The following is an 18,424-nucleotide window of genomic DNA, read 5'->3' on the forward strand; positions in this document are numbered from 1 at the left end:
GGAAGTGGGCGTTGATAAGGCAGTGGTTGATGATGGAGGATATAATGGGGGCAATGCTTCAGGCGCATTTCTTAAGGACGATGGAGTGGATTTTGTCAAGCCCAACCGATTTCTTGTTTTTGGAAGCGGCGATGGCCGCCCTGACGGAGTCTGGACTGACAAAGTGGATGGGGAGGATATTCTCTCGCTGGCTTGGGTCGGCGAGGGCATGGGTAAAGGGATTTTGTGCGGGTTGGGGAATGAGGTAGGAAGGGTGGGTTAGGAGTTGGGAGATCTTTCCGTTTACCTCGTTATCGAAACTTGGTTCACGGAAGTGGAGGGTGCAGTGGTGTGCTTGCAGGAAGTGGTCAGCGAGGACTTTCACTTTTTCTGTGGGTGGGATGTTTTGGGGAAGGATCGCGTTTTGTTGGACTGATTTGCCCAAACGCGGGCAGGTCTTTCTGAGTTCCCTGTATGTGCCAGGGTTTAGCTCAGTGTTGGAGAGGCGGTTGTGTAGATATTGGGTATATAGGGTGAGGATTCGCTCGCGAATGGACTTGTCCAGTTCGCGGATTTCGGTGAGGAGGGGAGAGGATTGCGGAGAGTATCTATTCCTAAATAATCTCCGCCTGAGGGTCTTTTTATATTGGATGTCGGATAGGATATCGTCGGGAAGGGTGATTAGGTTGCGGTAATTTAGGGGACGGGAAGGGATCAATTCTTCGCATACTTGCCGAACTGCTTCGGTGTATTGACGAACTGTGAGGTCGATGGATTCGTTAGGAACTGTACAGTTGGATGGGAGCAGGAGAGGTTGAAGTTTGGTTTTGAGGGCAAGGTTGATATGTTTCCAGTTTGCACGGTGGAAGTCAGGAACTGAGGGTGGGGTTACTGGAGACAGGCATGTGTGTGCATACGTATATGCTAATGAAATTTGCGGGTAGTGTTCAATAAAATAGAAGTGTATGTATGCTTTCGTGCGGAGAGTAAAGTGGAGCTGCGTAAATATGCGTTAGATCAATTTTACCCACAATATTTATGTCTTTGATTTGTATGTACATACGCATATTTTGTTTGGCAATATATGACGGAATATTTTGCATTTTTAGCTATGTACGAATGGAAAAACGTGCGAGATTTCTCCTATAAGATGAACGCAAAACCTTTATATCTGAAGCAGAGAGCTTTCGGCATTCCGACTTGTTTTGTTAGTTAGAATTCCAACTAAAAATTAAAGGGAAAGTGTGTTACAGTTCATATTCAACACGTCATGCTAAAATTTATCTAAACCAGCCCTTGATGCGCTCCTCCTTCTTTACCTCCTTTCGACGTTTTCTCGCATAGGACACAAGATATGCAGCTCAATATGTTTGTTCAATGTTTCCTAAAGTCTTTTTCAATTTTACCCAAACATGTAACCCAATATCTGGAGCGATATTCTTGTGGCCGATAGTACAGGGTGCGGCAGCATAACTTCCTTTTTTCAAAACTCAATAAAAACTATTGTATTCATCGGAAAATATTTATTTATTTTTTTATAATGTAGGTACATGTCTAAAGTTTTTATTTACATTGTTTTGAATATCAAATCTGTTAGGTGACGTCCCCCATTCTCCATACATTGCGCAAACCGATTTCTGGCGTTTGTCATGACTCTTGTTAGCATAGCAGGTGTTATGTTGGCAATTTCTTCTTGGATGTTGGTCTTCAAATCTTGTAGGGTTCTTGGACGGTTCACATAAACACGGGATTTAAAAAAAACCCCATAGAAAAAAATCACAAGGGGACAGATCGGGAGAGCGTGCCGGCCATTCCAAATCGCTTCTAATTGAGATAAGGCGCTCTGGAAAGTGTTCCATCAAAACAGCCATCGATGCTCTTGAAGTGTGTGCTTTTGCACTGTCTTGTTGGAACCAAGTGTCCCCAAATTCAAATTTTCCTCAAAAAACCAGGGACCAATAATTCCAGCTGAGGAAATTGCACACCACACTGTGACTTTGGGTGAATGCAAAGGCTTTTGATGCAATTCTCGAGGGTTGGTGTCAGCCCAGTAGCGCATGTTTGGATTACGATGTAGATGTTTCTGTATCGAAAGGTCCTTGCTATTAGCATACCATACATTTTCAAGGTAGTTCAGAAGCTCTTCGCGTTGAAATAGTTCTGACTAATTCAAGAATGGCCCCGACACAAATGAAAATGGGCTTCATCGCTAAAAAAAACAATAGCACCCTCGGGAACGACATCAAGAAGAAGCTCACACGCGTTCATCCGAGAATTGAAGCCACGTTCTGAAAGTTCCTGCACTATCGCCATCTTATAGGGATGAAAATGAAGATCATCACGAAGAATTCTTCTCACAGAACGATCGGATAGTCCAAGGGCAGATGCGTGTTTGCGCGCAGAACGCCGTGGCGATCGCAACATTGACGCTCTCACTGCTTGAATGTTCTCAGGTGATCTAACGGGCCGATGGACTCCAGTTCTTCCTTTTGTCCCACTTGCAGTTTGTCTGAATGTGACCCATGTAACAATTGATTTGCGGTCTGGGACGGGAGCCAACGGGGCTAAATTAAAGCGATTCCGAAATGCACGCTGTGTTGCAATAACCGAACATCCGCTTGAAAAGTAAACCTCAACGGCAAAGGCACGCTCCTCACTATTCCAACGCATGATGGCGACTGAACCGTGTTGGGACAAAACTTTACAGTATCCCCTCTTGAACGAGACCATTAGCGCTCCGCTATGACATCAACTAACTGAGTGGCGCGCATTTTAAAAAAGGAATTTATGCTGCCCCACCCTGTCCTTATGTACCATACGAAGTTGAATTAAATCACTAAAAAATACCTTAATATACAGTCACTTTTATTACTGTTATTTCTTAGCCTCTCAAGGGATCGCTTAAAAAAATAAAATTCCCTTTCGATCACTTTTCGATATCCATACCTTTAAATCAACTCAACTTCTTCCTCCGAACCACAGAACCCACTCCCGCCTTTGGCTCACTTGATGGTTTTGCCTTCTTCGACGCAGATTGCTGTCTTCTGGCCTGGGGTCGCTGTCGTTGCTTTCACACGCACGAAAATTTCCAATCTTTAGCGGCCGAAAAACGCGGACTTTTTGACGGCAATGATAATTCTCACGACAATTACAATGTTTTCCAATTCTACATTGTGAACGTTCAATCGATTCGAATAAATTAGAACGCAGACACTTAAATTTCGAGAAATTTACTGCGTCCCTTTTACATTACCAAACGAAACTCTGTCTAGTTCAAAACCATCCGATTCTCTTCAAGACACAGAATGAACCCCCCAGCTGATCAGCTGTCCATCCATCAGCCAACCTCGGTCCCGCTAATCCTCGTTCCCTGAACATGGCCTTCAACTTAAAAGTTCTTGCCGGCTCAGCGGCAACAACTCCCCATGCCTCGTTCAGAAACAAAAGAACGGCTAGAGCATGCACCCAACAACACGGTGATCCCCCTCGCTATGTAGAAACATTGCGTTGCGAAAACAACAACAACCTTACAAAATTAATCTCCTGTCAGATTGTCCCTGGACAAGGCAAAGAAAATGTTGCATATGTCACTACTAATGTTTTATAAATAGCTATAACTTCGGACCTAATGTTCCGACCTTTATGAATTTCGGTGAGAATATTCTTGAGATAATGCACTCAAAGAATAAGCAATAAAAAAATTTTTCAATTTTCGCGCCCATCGCAACTGTATACATATAACCCCTTAATTCGCACGCAAAAGCAATTTCACTCGCACTGGCAACATTCATACATATATGTATATTCATTTACTGGCAAATTTCACAACGCATACAAAACCTAACGCCAAGTCCTCCGCCTCGCTATCGCCACATTTGGAAGTTCGTTAGTGTGTTCTGAATAGGCAAATATGACGGACAGGGTTTGCCAAGGCAAGTTCATGCTTCAGCTACTTTCTTTTGATTACGCAAAAAAATGACACTCAATTGGATAACCTGGAAGCGTTTACATACCTACAAACCCAAACCAAACACTCTATCCAAACTTTAAAATTTGTGTCGACTTGATGAGATTTGGCAAGTTGTAGATGCGGCATAATGCCGGGTCTGCCAAGTCTCAAGAAAAATCCTCAAGGGCAAACGTGTGGATACGGTATTTGGCTTGGTTGCTACCGCTAGTAAGCGATCTTACGCGTCCACACACTTACCAAACCTCAAAAAACGGTCGTAACGCTAACGTGTGGATAGGGTGTTTAGCCTGGAATGTGTAGGTTCGCTGGCGCTTGCCACCAATCGCTGGAATGACAGTTTTTTGGCACAAATCAAAGGATGTATGCGTGATGAAGAAGCAGTGTGAAATACAATTTGTGAACGACTTGCAATGATCTTTATCAACGTGAAATGTTCATTGTACATTGCAGTTGAAAGCGAGTTCCAGCTCACATTGCACGTTTTTGAGAGTTTGGAGTTTCCCAGCAGGAAACGATAGCATCAAAAATGGGGGAAAGCAAACACGCACAATATTCTCGGCAATAGATCCATGTTTTCTCTCCTAGGAAGTGTGAAGGAAATAAGTAGATGCATGCAGAATAACACAAGAAAACCATCGAGGCGACTATGGACATACCGACACACCAATATACTTAGCTGCCTCGTCCCCATCCAAAACGTGCACAATGAGATTCTGTGTCCCTTTGCAGCTGGAGTTGCTCCTCCTGCGTATAGTCTTCTTGGAGATAACGTACTTGTAGCTTGCTCTATTTCGGCTGTTCAAGACTTGGTGATGCCCGAATGGCACTTGATGTCGTTCACTGAATGGTCCCGGTATAGAGTTGATTTACGTACGATATTGAAGATTTCGGCGAACCCAAGGACGTCGGAGAGATTTCAAGAAGGAATAATGGATGTTCGTATCATCGTTAGATTAACCTTCCCTGCCTGTAAGGTAGGGACTTCCTTTGACACTGCATCCGTTAATCGCAAGCACTAGAGCGGTAACTGTAACTCCACATACACTGCTAATGCCGACGGTTTGATTCACAACGTAAATCGAGCGATTTGGATTCCAAGGTTGAGTCCATCATGCCAAAAGCGTTACCAATTCAATTCAGACTGTCATTTAACAATTGCTTATCCTTGAAGCTTTTTGATACAGCCGGTGACAATAATAATAATCGTTGGCGCAACAATCCATGTTGGATCAGGGCCTTGAAGTGTGTTAGAGCACTTCATTCAAGACCGTAACGGTACACTACAGCTACCCTATCGATATAAGATGTTCTTTACAGCCTCGGAAGCCTTTTGCGCATCCTTTTTGATCCTCGGCTAGCAATTTATGAACATCAAGATGAGATCCATATTCGATCAGGGCCTTGAAGTGTGTTAGATCACTTTATTCAAGACCGTAACGGTACACTACAGTACAGTGTAGGAGGCAATGTGGTCAGTATTGCGCTCGCCCGAGATTATTACCCTGATTTGACTCAGGTACTCATTCACAGCTGGGTCGACTGGTATCCGACGTCAAATCACGATACAAACTCCACTGCCACCAGTGAGATTTGAACCGCGAACTTCCGTACGACAGCCTTGCGCTCTAACCACTCAGACACGTCATCCGGCCGGTGACGATGCTTGCAGAAAAGTCGAATTGCAATTTCCAATTCAACATTCACTTCAATGTATGTATTCTAGGGAAATTGATGTTGACCGAATGATAGTGAAGAATGTTTCATTAGCTAATACCGGTACTGGGACGCTTCGCCTTGTTTCGAACGGTCCTTGAGATAGAGGCGGGAGCTTTGTTAATCTGCCCACGTAACATACGGCTTTCTGTCGACATTATTCCATATAATCTTGCTAGATACCGTTGACCTCCGGGCACTCGAAATGCTGATTGCGCCCTTTAATAGTATGCCATCATCAGCATCAACCTTATTGATAAGTCCATTATTTTTTCCTGATAAAATTCGTGGTTTGCTCCTTTAATTTCGTTGAATTTCAGATCGAGTTATTCTTCAAGTGTGTTTACTCGTTTTTCTGCTGTTTTGTGGAACTCTCCAATTATCTTCGCAGTAGAATCGATGGTCAATATTTGATTTCGCAGTAGCTCTTGTAAGTATTCATCGCTTTGCTCAAGATGCTTTATCGTCTCTAACATTTTGCCAGCATAGTCATTCTTCACAATGCCGAATGTTCCCGATGTTATTCGGAACGACTCTTTTCCAATGGCTCCGTTTCCTCCAGTAACTCGTTCTTTTCCTCCAATTATACTCCCATTCCATTATCTGTCCGAAAATGAAAAAAAAAAAGTTGGTGCACAGGACTGCTTGCTTAATATACTGGTACAAAGATAGTCCAAATTGTCGAGCAGTTATGGTAGTCGACAAGTTTCTTGTCTGTGTTTCAGTGCGTTGCGAAGCAGACTACCGCTGCCACGTTGTATTTTTAGGCTTCTTCCCTCTGATTTGGTAGAGTTCAGAATGTGACCCAAAAATCAACTCCTGTAATTCGAAATGGTATCAAGTTTCCTTTTGGACAGGTTATCCATCATCTGGGATAATAATTTCGACTTTGCCTTCCATTTTGATCCCTTTCATCGACAAATATACGAATATAGAGCCATTAATTACTTTATATATTTTATTTTATCTTTCTCGGATCTTACAAGTCTCCCTAACTTGCATATAAAATAAATATACTTGGGAGAATACCAAATGGTATGCTCGCATAGTTCCCGTTCCAAAAAAAGAACTTTAATCCACTTAATCCTGATAGCTACAGGCCTATCTCCATCCTTTCTTCCTCCACCAAAATCTTCGAGCGGATTATCCAATCCCTCATAGACGAGCATTGCACTTCCAACAACACTATACCAGAGTTCCAATTCGCCAACCGAACTAAACACTCGATTGAGCACGCACTGCTTGTCCTCAAGACTGATATCCTCCTGGGTATCAATAGGAGGACACTCACCATAGCCTGTCTCCTTGACCTAAGGAAAGCTTTCGACTCCGTATGGCAATATGGACTCACGTACAGGCTTTCCGAAATCCTCAATTTCCATCCGCACCTCTGTAAGCTAATTCTTAGCTTTCTAGATGGGAGGAAATCCTTAGTCAGCATCCAGCAGCACCTTTCGTCCTCCTATACTTGCCCCGCCGGCATGACTCAGGGTTCAGTCCTGTCTGCAACCGTTTTCTCTCTGTTCACCGCAGACATCCCCAAACCACCTCCACACCCGTGTCCCATCCAGATCCTCCAATACGCGATTGACCTAATCATATATAGGGCCACCAAAGACATCTCCCGTGTGAATGCCTATTTGGACGAACTTTACCACTATTTCACCGGTTGGAAACTTTCCCTAAATCCCGACAAGTGTGAGACCATCGTCTTCCATGGAGACATGAGAATGACGCCGAAAATGTGGAGTGACACCAGATCATTGTCACTCCCAATCCATAACGAGCCCATCCCCACTGTTCAAGAAGTCACCTACCTCGGTGCAACTGGTGCCTTCCGATCCCTGTATCCTATCCTTAAATACAACATCCCGACTTCAAAAAAGGTTAAGCTGTTTTGTTATAAACAGCTTATCCGCCCACTCCTCATCTTCGGCTTCATTTTCTGGTCCGATTGCTCCCCATCCCAAATGGAGCGACTTCGCCTCAGAGAGCGCAGGATCCTTCGCCACTGCGTTAACATCTTTAAGAACGAAGACCGCCCCAAATACATATTCGACCAGATCCTTTATGAGTTTTGCCAAACCCCACGCATCGACGCCTTCCTTGCCCTCAACTTCCTGGTCAAGTGCCAATTCCATTCCAATCCTCTTGTCGCCAATGCCATGCAGATCCAAGTCGTTGAAGAAAATCTTCTCCGGACTCATCTGTTCCCTCAAATTCTTCTATCCCTCCAGTCCCAGAACCGGCTGTTCGATCCCCTAGGTAGAGTAGTCTTCTACACAGGCAATTTCTCCGACTCCCAATTTTTTAAACCTACCCATCATTAGCACCCCTCCCAGCTTTTAATTCCCATCCCTGTCCCGCATGCCACCCATCCTAACCCAGTCCTTTTCCCTCCCAGTCCCATCCTGTTTTTATGTATGCTCAACGAGTGGAAGTTTTTTTCGACTTTTCCTCCAAAATGAAATGTAAATATTTTTTCACATAGCCTTCTTAGTAATAAGTTTGGTTAAGCTTTATGTTATACCTTAGATTAAGTTTAACTGTTAAGGTAGTCCCTAAGTTAGCTATAAGTTTATGTTCACTCATTCTAGGAATTAAAAAATTGTTGTTTTTCGCAAAATTGTCGAATACCAAATGGCAGATAAAATATTTAATACTTAGAACTAGGCAGTATAGCAAAATTGACGTTGGTTACTAGAGTGAAACATGATTAAGGCACTCTACCCCCAAATAATGGTAGATTAATATCAAAATCAGTAAAATTATTCAAAAAGAAGAAAATGAGCCATTTTTACGTCTTCACTCAAAGCAGCGAGAACGTTGCAACATTTTTTGATACTACAAAATTGTAAAATTTTACTCCTCGAAAGTTCGGTAGCCCTGAAAAGGGCTGTTGGTTTTTGGTTTGTGAACTCCCTGTTCACATGTAGCACCCAAATCCCCCACAGCAGATTTACTTCTTGGTGGAAGCCTTCTTTGCAGCTGGTTTCTTTGTTCCAGTAGCCTTTTTCGGTTTCGGTGCCTTCGCTTTCACCTTCGGGGCCTTTGCCGCTTTTTCTTTTGGTGCCTTTGTCTTCACACTCCCAGTCTTCTTCGCAGCCTTGGCAGCAGTAGTCGCCGCCTTCTTCTTAGCCACTTTCTCACCTGCGGCCTTCTTAGGCTTGGCTGCTTTCTTTTCGCCAGTCTTCTTCGGTTTAGCGGACTTGGCTTTCTTCTCACCAGCCTTCTTTACTACTTTTGGTTTGGCACCACCTTCTTTCTTATCCTTCGCTGGCAACTTGAACGAGCCAGAAGCTCCTTTGCCCTTCGTTTGAATCAGTTTGCCTCCCACAACGGCACTCTTCAAGTACTTCTTGATGAATGGCGACAGTTTCTCAACATCAACTTTGTAATTCGAAGCCAAGTACTTCTTGATAGCAGGCAGTGACGAACCTCCACGCATCTTCAAGTTCTTGATTGCCGCGTTCACCATCGCAGATGTTGGCGGATGGGTTGGCTTTGATTTCGGCTTCTTAGGACCTCCGGTTGACTTCCTCCCCTTTTTTGGGCCAGCAGAAGCTGGAGCAGGCGCTGCCGCAGGCGGTGACGACTCCTCTACCATTTCTATACAACACTTCTAACGAACTAAACCCGCTAACGAATAAAAACGCACAAAGCGAAACACAAACACAGTTTGAGAACACCTGATACCCGCCTTTCAATTTCATCTATCAACTCATGAGAATCAAGAAGAACGGCACTCAATATTCCATGTTTCTTAATAAATTTTCTAAACAAATGATTTTTGAGTTCAGTTAACATTTATTATTATATCACAAAAATTATAAAAGAAACAACTAAATTTCCGTACAGAATTAAAGCAGAACTTTGTACAAAATAATAACAAAATAATAAAATATTATGCCACTTCCTCAAACATAAGCAATGTACAGTTAATTGACACTACATTTCACCGTTAAGGATTTACACTCCTGCAATTATTGGCATATTTAAATAACTGTACCAGCTCTTCAAGCAGGTATTTTTTTAAAAGATAGTCTAAAATGTTTACATTATATATATTATTAGAAATGAACAAAATATGTCTTTTGAGTTGAAGGTAATTCAAGAGAAAATTAACCCATCACATCAGTATTTGGTTCTTTTTGCATAAGTATCTACTCAAATGACGAAGTGTTTAGATAAATCTTTTAAGGATATTTAAAGAACAGCTCCGTTTATCTAACTAAATATTCTTTCGGCATTTTTAAATCCATCGAATCTGCATATAGTTCGCCAACTTTTAATGCTGGTTTCAGTAAATTAGTTAAAATTGCACTCGCTCTTCCATACAACATTACAACGGTCTCCAACAAAATATCGATATCGTATGGTTTGAAAATCCTAACATCTTTCGGTATTTATGAAAAAATATCAACTTCTGGAAAAAATAATAGCTTGCCACTAATTTAGCAATTTTTACAAGTGATTTATTCCAAACATTATGGAAATTTTGTACAGGATATTATCGAATACTTAAACCACAGTCTATCTAATAGCTATGTCTATAGCTGATCAGTATCTACCTGTGACTGAAACATTTCTAAGCAAAGGATTACATTTAACGTAACACCATCATCACCATCAACGACACAACAACCGGTATGCGGTGTAGGCGTGCCTTAGTGAGGAGCTCCAGGCATTCATTTTACAACGAGGTCCATCAATTCGATATCCTTACAAATTTCCTACCGTCCTAACCGGCGCCATCGATCCATCTCCAATACGTAAGAACTGGTAAGGTCATTGTCTTGTACAGTAAGCTGATTTGTATCAACCTCAATTAGATCTATGATTCAGCTCCTTCCTGCGACCACCTACATTGCAACGGTAGTCAACTCCCTTTTTTCCCTTTGCACATCATATATCGTGGATCTCAAGTGCAATTTTTGATAGGACGCCCCTGTTCTCCACACTTCCTGCACCTTCTCGACCTATCGTGCTCACTAGTGCATGCTGCTGCAAAGTGTTCGCAATCGAAGCCTTTACTGCGTATGCCTGATGCGACTCACACTATCGCCCAGGTTTGTAAATTTTGGATCAGCTTTAACTTTCTCCTTCATGAACTAATAGAGTTCATTTTTGCCATCTCCTAGTGAAAGAAACGCTTTTGCATTTTGCTGTTTTCTATGATCGTCTTTTACAACAGCAGTATCCATATCGATACGGGGACTATCCATGTTCCTTTCCGAGTTCCGGAACGCTACGTTAGGTGGTGACCTAATAAGTTTTCATCCGCGGATGGGCGTTTGCTCCAACTTACCTGGCCTCAAGCATGCTCATGCGTGCACATCTCCTGATGCGTACACGTGCGTACCCAAAACGCATCCGGTCAACTTTCCCTTATCCGCACGAAAGGACGCTAACACAGCTCAACAGAACTACAGCACCTACAATCGTGAGCTATTAGCCGCGTATATGGCAATCAAATATTTCCGATATTCCCTAGAAGGCAAGCCGATCACAGGCCACAAGCTTCTTACCTTCGCTTTTAAGCAGAAGCCCAACAAAGTATCCCCTCACCATCTTCGGATATCCAGCACGTGTCCGGCAAGGACAATGTAGTTGCAGACGCCTTGTCACTCATTTCAGAGGTCAAAATCCCTGCCACGGTCGATTTTTCGGCAATCGCCAATGCACAGAAGAATGACGCAGTGCTCGAAAGCCTCAGGGACAACCCCAAATATAAATTTCGGGAGCTTCCTCCTTTCGGCTCAACCTGCGAAATACTCTGCGAGACTTTTGAAAAGGAACCTATGCCATATATTCCGGCTACTTTTCGCAGTACACCGTCTTGCGCACCCAGGCATTCGGACAACGAATCGCAAATATTTCTGGTCTCCGATGAATAAGGATATTGGCTCCTGGGCGAGACAGTGCATCGCATGCATGAAGTGTAAATTCACCAAGCACGTCCAAAAAGAAGTAGGCTCATTCCCTCGGTCTACCAAGCGTTTTCACACGATCCACATCGACATTATTGGCCTCTTGCTAGATTCGCACTCGATTCAAGTATTGCCTCAAAATCATCGGTACGTTCACGCGGTGGCCTGAAGCAATACCTCTGGCCGATCATAATCGTCAACAGCGCAACAACCGGTATCCGGTCTAGGTCTGCCTTAATAAGGAACTCCAGACATCCCGGTTTTGCGCCGAGGTCCACCAATTCGATATCCCCAAAAGCTGTCTGGCGTCCTGACCTACGCCTTCGCTCTATCTCAGGCAGGGTCTGCCTCGTCTTCTTTTTCTACCATAGATATTGCCTTTATAGACTTTCCGGGCTGGATCATCCTCATCCATACGGATTAAGTGACTCGCCCACCGCAACCTGTTGTGCTGGATTTTATCCACGACCATGGTATCGCTCATAGATTTCGTCGGTTTTCGAGGTTTCTGAAAAATATGCACATTTGTCAAGGTGAACCTAGTCAGTCTTATTAATTTCGTCAGGATACCGAATTCTCTCATGGCCGTGCAAAGTTTTACCCTGGCTATGCTGTCATACCCGGTTTTAAAGTCTATGAAATGATGGTGCAACTGATGTCCATATTCCAACAGTTTTTCCTCGCTTGCCGTAGAGAGCAAATCTGATGTGTTGCTGATTTGCCTGGAGTGAAGCCTCTTTGGGATGGGCCAATGATGTTCTGGGCGTATGGGGCTATCCGGCCTAGCAAGATAGAGGAGAATATCTTATAGATGGTACTCAGCAAAGTGATACCTCTATAATCGCTGTACTGCGTGATATCCCCTTTTCGCTGTCAGTTGTCAGGTATTGATTCGCTGTTCCATACATTGAGCACAAAGTGATGAACAGCTTGTTGTAATTGGTCGCCTCCATATTTAACCAATTCGGCTGTAATTCCATCGACTTCTGGCGACTTATGGTTTTTAAGCCGATGAATTGCACGGACTGTTTCTTCTGTGCTTAGTGGTGGCAACATTTGTCCGTCGTCTTTAGTTGGCGGAACCTCCACCTCGCCGATATTTTAGTTGTTGGGCACTTCATGAAAATACTCATCCCATCGCTCCAATATGCTCATTCTGTCGGAAATCAAATTTCCATCTTTGTCTTGGCAGAATGAGCATCGAGATGTATAAAGCTTCATCCTGCTGACTTGTTGGTAAAATTTTCGCGCCTGGTGCTGCTGCTTCCTGAACTTTTTGGGTTCACAGACCTGTTGGCTTCCTTCTTCCGTCTGTGAAGTCGCTTCTTCATTCGACAGAGTCCGTGATAAGTCTCTGCGCGTCCCCCGTTCTTTGAGAATGCTACACTACTCAGTATGCAGCATCCTTCCGTTCCGTTTCTAGCTTACATTCATCGTCAAACCCGCCGTTCTGACTTTTCTTGCGGCTGGCGCCAAATATGTTTGCCTTCAGGTGGTTGTGAAGATCATTTGTTGATGCTTCATCTCCAGGACATCTGTTAGCTGCGGTTACTGCGGCATCCATTTCCCCTTATAGGTGTTACGGGGGGTTGTGTGTCTCACCTGATTGTCAGAGGGGATTGTAGGTGGTGTTGTAATTCGAGCTCGGAGCACCATGCCAACGAGATAGTGATCTGACATTCATCAAATCTGAGAGGTGGCGGCGTTCAATCAGCACGTGGTCAATTTAGTTGGAATTGGTCCCGTCTGGAGAGGTCCACGTATGTTTATGAACCGCTTTCTGCGCAAACCAGGTACTTCCAACAACCATTTCGTGCAATACTGGTAACTGAATAATCCGCAGTCCTTTATCATTGGTATTCCTATGTAAGCTATGGGAGCCGACGCATCGCCTGAATACAGGCTCCATCCCTACTTGACTGTTTAAATCTCCATGTATGATTTTGATATCATACTTGGGATAGGCTTCGAGGTCCCGCTCAACTGCCTCGTAGAAGATATCCTTCTCCGACATTTATGAGGCTTATATTTCTAAATTTGCCTCGCAAACGCAAAGTACATAGCCTTTCGCTTATATTTTCAAAGCCGATAATAGCAGATTCCATTTTTCGGCTGCCTTAGAAACCTGCTTTGAGCACATGGTTTACTGAATGGCCGCTATAGTATATGGTGTAGCGACTCTTCTCCAGGAAACCGGTCCCTGTTCAGCCCGTCTCTTGCAACGCTGTTATATCAGCCTTATATTGGGTCAGGGTAGCAATTCCATGAGAAAATGCGAAAGTCGTTATTCCGTTGTCGTTGCCGGGTTCGTCGTTGTAAGATCCATCCTGTCCGAGGCTCCTTCTGTGGTTCCGTAACGTTAGTTTTCCGTGTACCGTTGTTAGCCCTAACCAACCTCCAACCTGGAGGTCCAGTTGGTACGATTTGTCCTGTTTTTAGGCGCGGGAGACTCGTCTCCATCCTTCTCCGTCTGCAGCTTTTCGTTAAGAAATAGCTCCCAGCGGTCACCACGGGCAGGTGGAGATAGATTTTGGTAGTAGAGTTATTGGTGTTGGTTCAGCAAGCGTTTCCCAGATTTTATGCTCCATAGTGGGTACCAATCCACGTTTTGCCCTGGGACCTATACTACCCTTTGACCACCCAGGCATTCGGACAACGAATCGACTGGTCACTAGCAAATATTCTTGGTCTTCAATGAGTAAGGATGTTAGCTCCTGGGCGAGACAGTGCATCGCGTGTCAGAAGTGTAAATTCACTAAGTACGTCCAAAAGAAGTAGGCTCATTTCCTCGGTTTATCAAGCGTTTTCACACGATCCACACCATCATCATTGGCCCCTTGCCAGATTCGCATTCGATTCAAGTATTGCCTCACAATCAACGGTAGGTTCACGCAGTGGCCAGAAGCAATACGTTTGGCCGATATTCCCACAACTCCAGAAAATGGTTCGGGTCCGTGTAACGGCCTTCCTCCTTTTTTTCCGAGCCAGCTGGTCTGCTGTCCCATTGTCTTCTAAATGGGGGAAGATAGGCAGCGCCACAAACTTGAACATATGACCTCATCATTTGATTGATAAAATACTGAAATCAAAAAAGAGTCACAGTAAACGCAATCATAATGGCTACACAAAACAAATTGTAGAGAGTAGAACGCACTCGAAAGCGGGGTGACACCTTTCCCGATAAATTACTTCATTGTATAAATCCCACGCGATACTTCTTTTTCTTCAGCCTTTGTCTCGTTCACAAACGGGGTCAACTCATCGTGATTGGTTTCGCCATTTTGTTCTATCAAAGGCCTGATCTGGATGCAATCTCGAGGCTTTTAAATCCCCAATCAGCGTATCAAGCCACCATTGTTTTGGCCTACCTTTTGGTCATTTACCATCAACTTCAATGTTCAGACCAATCTTGGCAAGTGAATTCTCGTTAGCGCGAATTGCGTGACCATACCATCGAAGACGCCTCTCTCGCAATTTTTCCACAAACGGTGCAACCCCCTATCGATCACGGATATCCTCATTTCGAAAGACGCCGTCCATTGTCTTTTATTGTAGCCCAATACTCAGAGCATAGAGGGTGACAGGACGGACGACATTGAGATAAATTTTAGTTTTGAGATGTTCGTTGATACGTCGATCATAAAGAACATCAGTTGTGGGACGCCACTGCATTCAGGTTGCACTAATTCGTAAAACAATTTCACAACGCATTTCTCCATGATAGCATTGACCCGAGGTATTTAAATCGCTCAGTTCTGGACAGATCACTGCCGCTAACAGTGAGTTTGCCTGTATCATGGCAATCGGTCGTCAAAAATTCAGTTTTATTTAGATTCAATCTGAGACCATGTTGCATGAGGCGATCATTTCATTTTTGGATTAGTTGCTCGAGATCATTTTTGCTATTAGATGCTAGGAAAACATCATCTGCATAAAGCAGTGTGTAGGGCGCTGGGCATTGGATGTCCCGTGTGACCGTATCCATAACAAGAACGAAGAGGAGTGATGAGAGGGCGCTTCCTTGATGACCAAAAAACAGAGACGCGAAGTGGTTTTGATACACCCGCCGCATATAGAACTTTACTTTCCGGATCGTGGTAGAGCAATTGAACCCAGCGCACAAGTTCTTCTGGCACTAAATGTTGTCGTAGAGCATATCAGATGATTTCGTGTGGGACACGGTCAGACACTTTTTCTAAATCCAGAAATGCAATGTAAAAGGGTGATGCTTCTCCCGGTAGTCCTTCATGAGTAACCGCGCAGCATGTATTACGTCAGTAGTTCCACAGTTCTTGACAAATCCGACTTGACTCACGGTAATTTCAACGATTTCGCAAATACGTTTGTAAAAAATGCGTTCAAAAATCTTGATAGTATGAGAAAGAAACCGGATCAGATGGTAATTTGAACATTCTGCTGGACTAACTTTCTGTTTCCATATTGGATCTGTGGTACTTTCTTGCCAGTCAGATGGTGTTCTACTTTCCCGAATAACCCGATTAAAAAATTCGCTGAGCCACAGTTTTGGGTCCCAGCTCTTCGCTTTCCAGAATTCAGATGCGATGTCATCAGGTCCTGTGGCCTTCTCCGATTTCATTGGTTTTATTGCTCCTCGAATTCAGTTGTCCTGACAGTTAAGTCCTTAGGGTTTTAACGTAGGTACCTGTCCTTGAGACTTAATCCTACGGTCTTCTTAAGACATGGATTGACTTTGGGACCACAATCAGAGCCCCGCTGTGACACGCAATAACGGTCTATACCAAGTGTATGGCTTAGCATTCATACTGGTGCATGCAAGAATTACCTAAATCTCTACCGAACTAAGGAGTACGGCACCCGTGTTGAAACGCAACACCACGCCGAGACCCAAAGGTCTCTTCTCGCTTGAGCATCACCAACAACCCCCATGAAACTCCCACTAGGGGGCCAACCGCAAACAACCGAGCTGTAATCATATACGACAGGAATTCTCCCGAAGTATATGAGTCCAGGGGCTACCCCGGTTCCCATGGTACCAATATACGCCTGGTAAGGTTTCATGGCCGAAGCCACTTCAGATGCGTCCCCGTGCAGACTCGGGTCTGATCGCCCTAATTAAGCCTTGGGGCATTCGCCTACTGCATCACGGCCGGCAAGCCAATACGATACAGCGTTTCCCGGTACCACCACGTGGAGGTTCTCCTCAGCCACTTGGTTTTGGTTCAGCCAACAAGGTTGCCGCTTTTCGGGTGGGATCATGCTCATCCATACGGATTAAGTGACCCGCCCACCGTAACCTATTGAGCCGGATTTTATCCACAACCGGACAGTCATGGTATCGCTCATAGATTTCGTCATTGTGTAGGCTAGGGAATCATCCATGCAACCATCGGAGGATTCTTCTCTCGAACGCGGCCAAGAGTTCGCAATTCTTCTTGCTAAGAGCCCAAGTCTCCGAGGAATACATAAGGACTGGCAAGATCATAGTCTTGTACAGTAAGAGCTTTGGCCCTATGGTGAGACGTTTCGAGCGTAACAGTTTTTGTAAGCTGAAATTGGCTCTGTTGGCTGACAACAACCGTGCGCGGATTTTATCATCGTAGCTGTTATCGGTTGTGATTTTCGACCCTAGATAGGAGAAATTGTCAACGGTCTCAAAGTTGTATTCTCCTATCCTTATTCTTCCTGTTTGACCAGTGCGGTTTGATGTTGTTGATTGGTTCGGCTTCAGTGCTGACGCTGCCACCATATATTTTGTCTTGCCTTCACTGATGTGCAGCCCAAGATCTCGCGCCGCATGCTCGATCTGGATGATGGCAGTTTGTAAGTCTCGGGTGGTTCTTCCCATGATGTCGATATCGTCAGGATACGCTAGTAGTTTGGGTGGACTTAAAGAGGATCGTACCTCTTGCGTTCACCTCAGCACCACGGATCACTTTCTCGAGGGCCAGGTTAAAGAGGACGCATGATAGGACATCTCCTTGTCGTAGACCGTTGAAGACAGTCTGTATATAAGAGTCTTTCTCGGCTTAAAGCATCCTGTCGGTATACAAAGACATCATCCAAACGAGAAGCAAAGTTGCGAAAGTTTATGTTGCGGCAAGAGTTTGTCGAGTTTGCTTAAAGACAATCGATGGTATCATTTCACGACGATTGATGGTATCTGTCTTTGGATCTAAAATAATATGGTTTAAATGGATTGGATTGGTTGATGAGCTGTCAGCTGGTGTTCTTAAGAGTGGAAAGTTATGAATTTTGGGTCCACCATTGCTGACACAATAATAACAGAAGGAAGAGGGTTGGGAATTACGATAATAGCTAACGAGAATTCACTTCTCAAGATTGGTCTGAACATCGAAGTCGATGGTAAGCAACCAAAAGCCCGGCCGAACCAACGGTGGCTTGATACGCTGGATCAAACAGCTTGTGATCGGGATAAAGACTGCAGAAAAAGGAGAAGAACCTTTTTTATCTGATAGCCGAAAGTTATGAATGGAAATTAAGTCTTTACCTTTTTTAGATCCAAAAATTATTCTATACCAGCAAATTATGTTTTTACCTCTCTTTAGATAAAAAAAATTATACGTAAATTAACATATGATACTGATACTGAAAAGCAACAAAAACAATCAACATCTATGCTTCGATTAAGATTTCATTTAAAATACTTGTATCTTATTTGATTGACTTAAATTGTAATCCTGTAGGAAACATAGGTTAGTGTAACTTTTCTTTGTGCAGAAATATTTTCCTCATTTTGTGAAAAGTAATTTTATTTAGGGTAAAATACCGAGCAGCGAAATATGTTACAATCCGTTTTAATTTGCGTATATTTAATATTATTTGCAATGAA

The 18,424-nt window shown here is 43.7% G+C and overlaps 1 protein-coding gene across 1 annotated transcript; it reads right to left on the minus strand.

Moving 5' to 3' along the window:
- Nucleotides 1-8,220: 8,220 nt before the first annotated feature.
- LOC119654937 (histone H1-like) lies at nt 8,221-10,093 on the minus strand. Its single transcript, XM_038060590.1, has one exon. It carries the CDS (start codon nt 9,267-9,269, stop codon nt 8,622-8,624), a length of 648 nt encoding a protein of 215 aa, XP_037916518.1. The 5' UTR covers nt 9,270-10,093; the 3' UTR covers nt 8,221-8,621.
- Nucleotides 10,094-18,424: the final 8,331 nt, after the last annotated feature.

This window comes from Hermetia illucens, chromosome 4, assembly GCF_905115235.1.
Source record: "Hermetia illucens chromosome 4, iHerIll2.2.curated.20191125, whole genome shotgun sequence".
Taxonomy (NCBI): domain Eukaryota; kingdom Metazoa; phylum Arthropoda; class Insecta; order Diptera; family Stratiomyidae; genus Hermetia; species Hermetia illucens.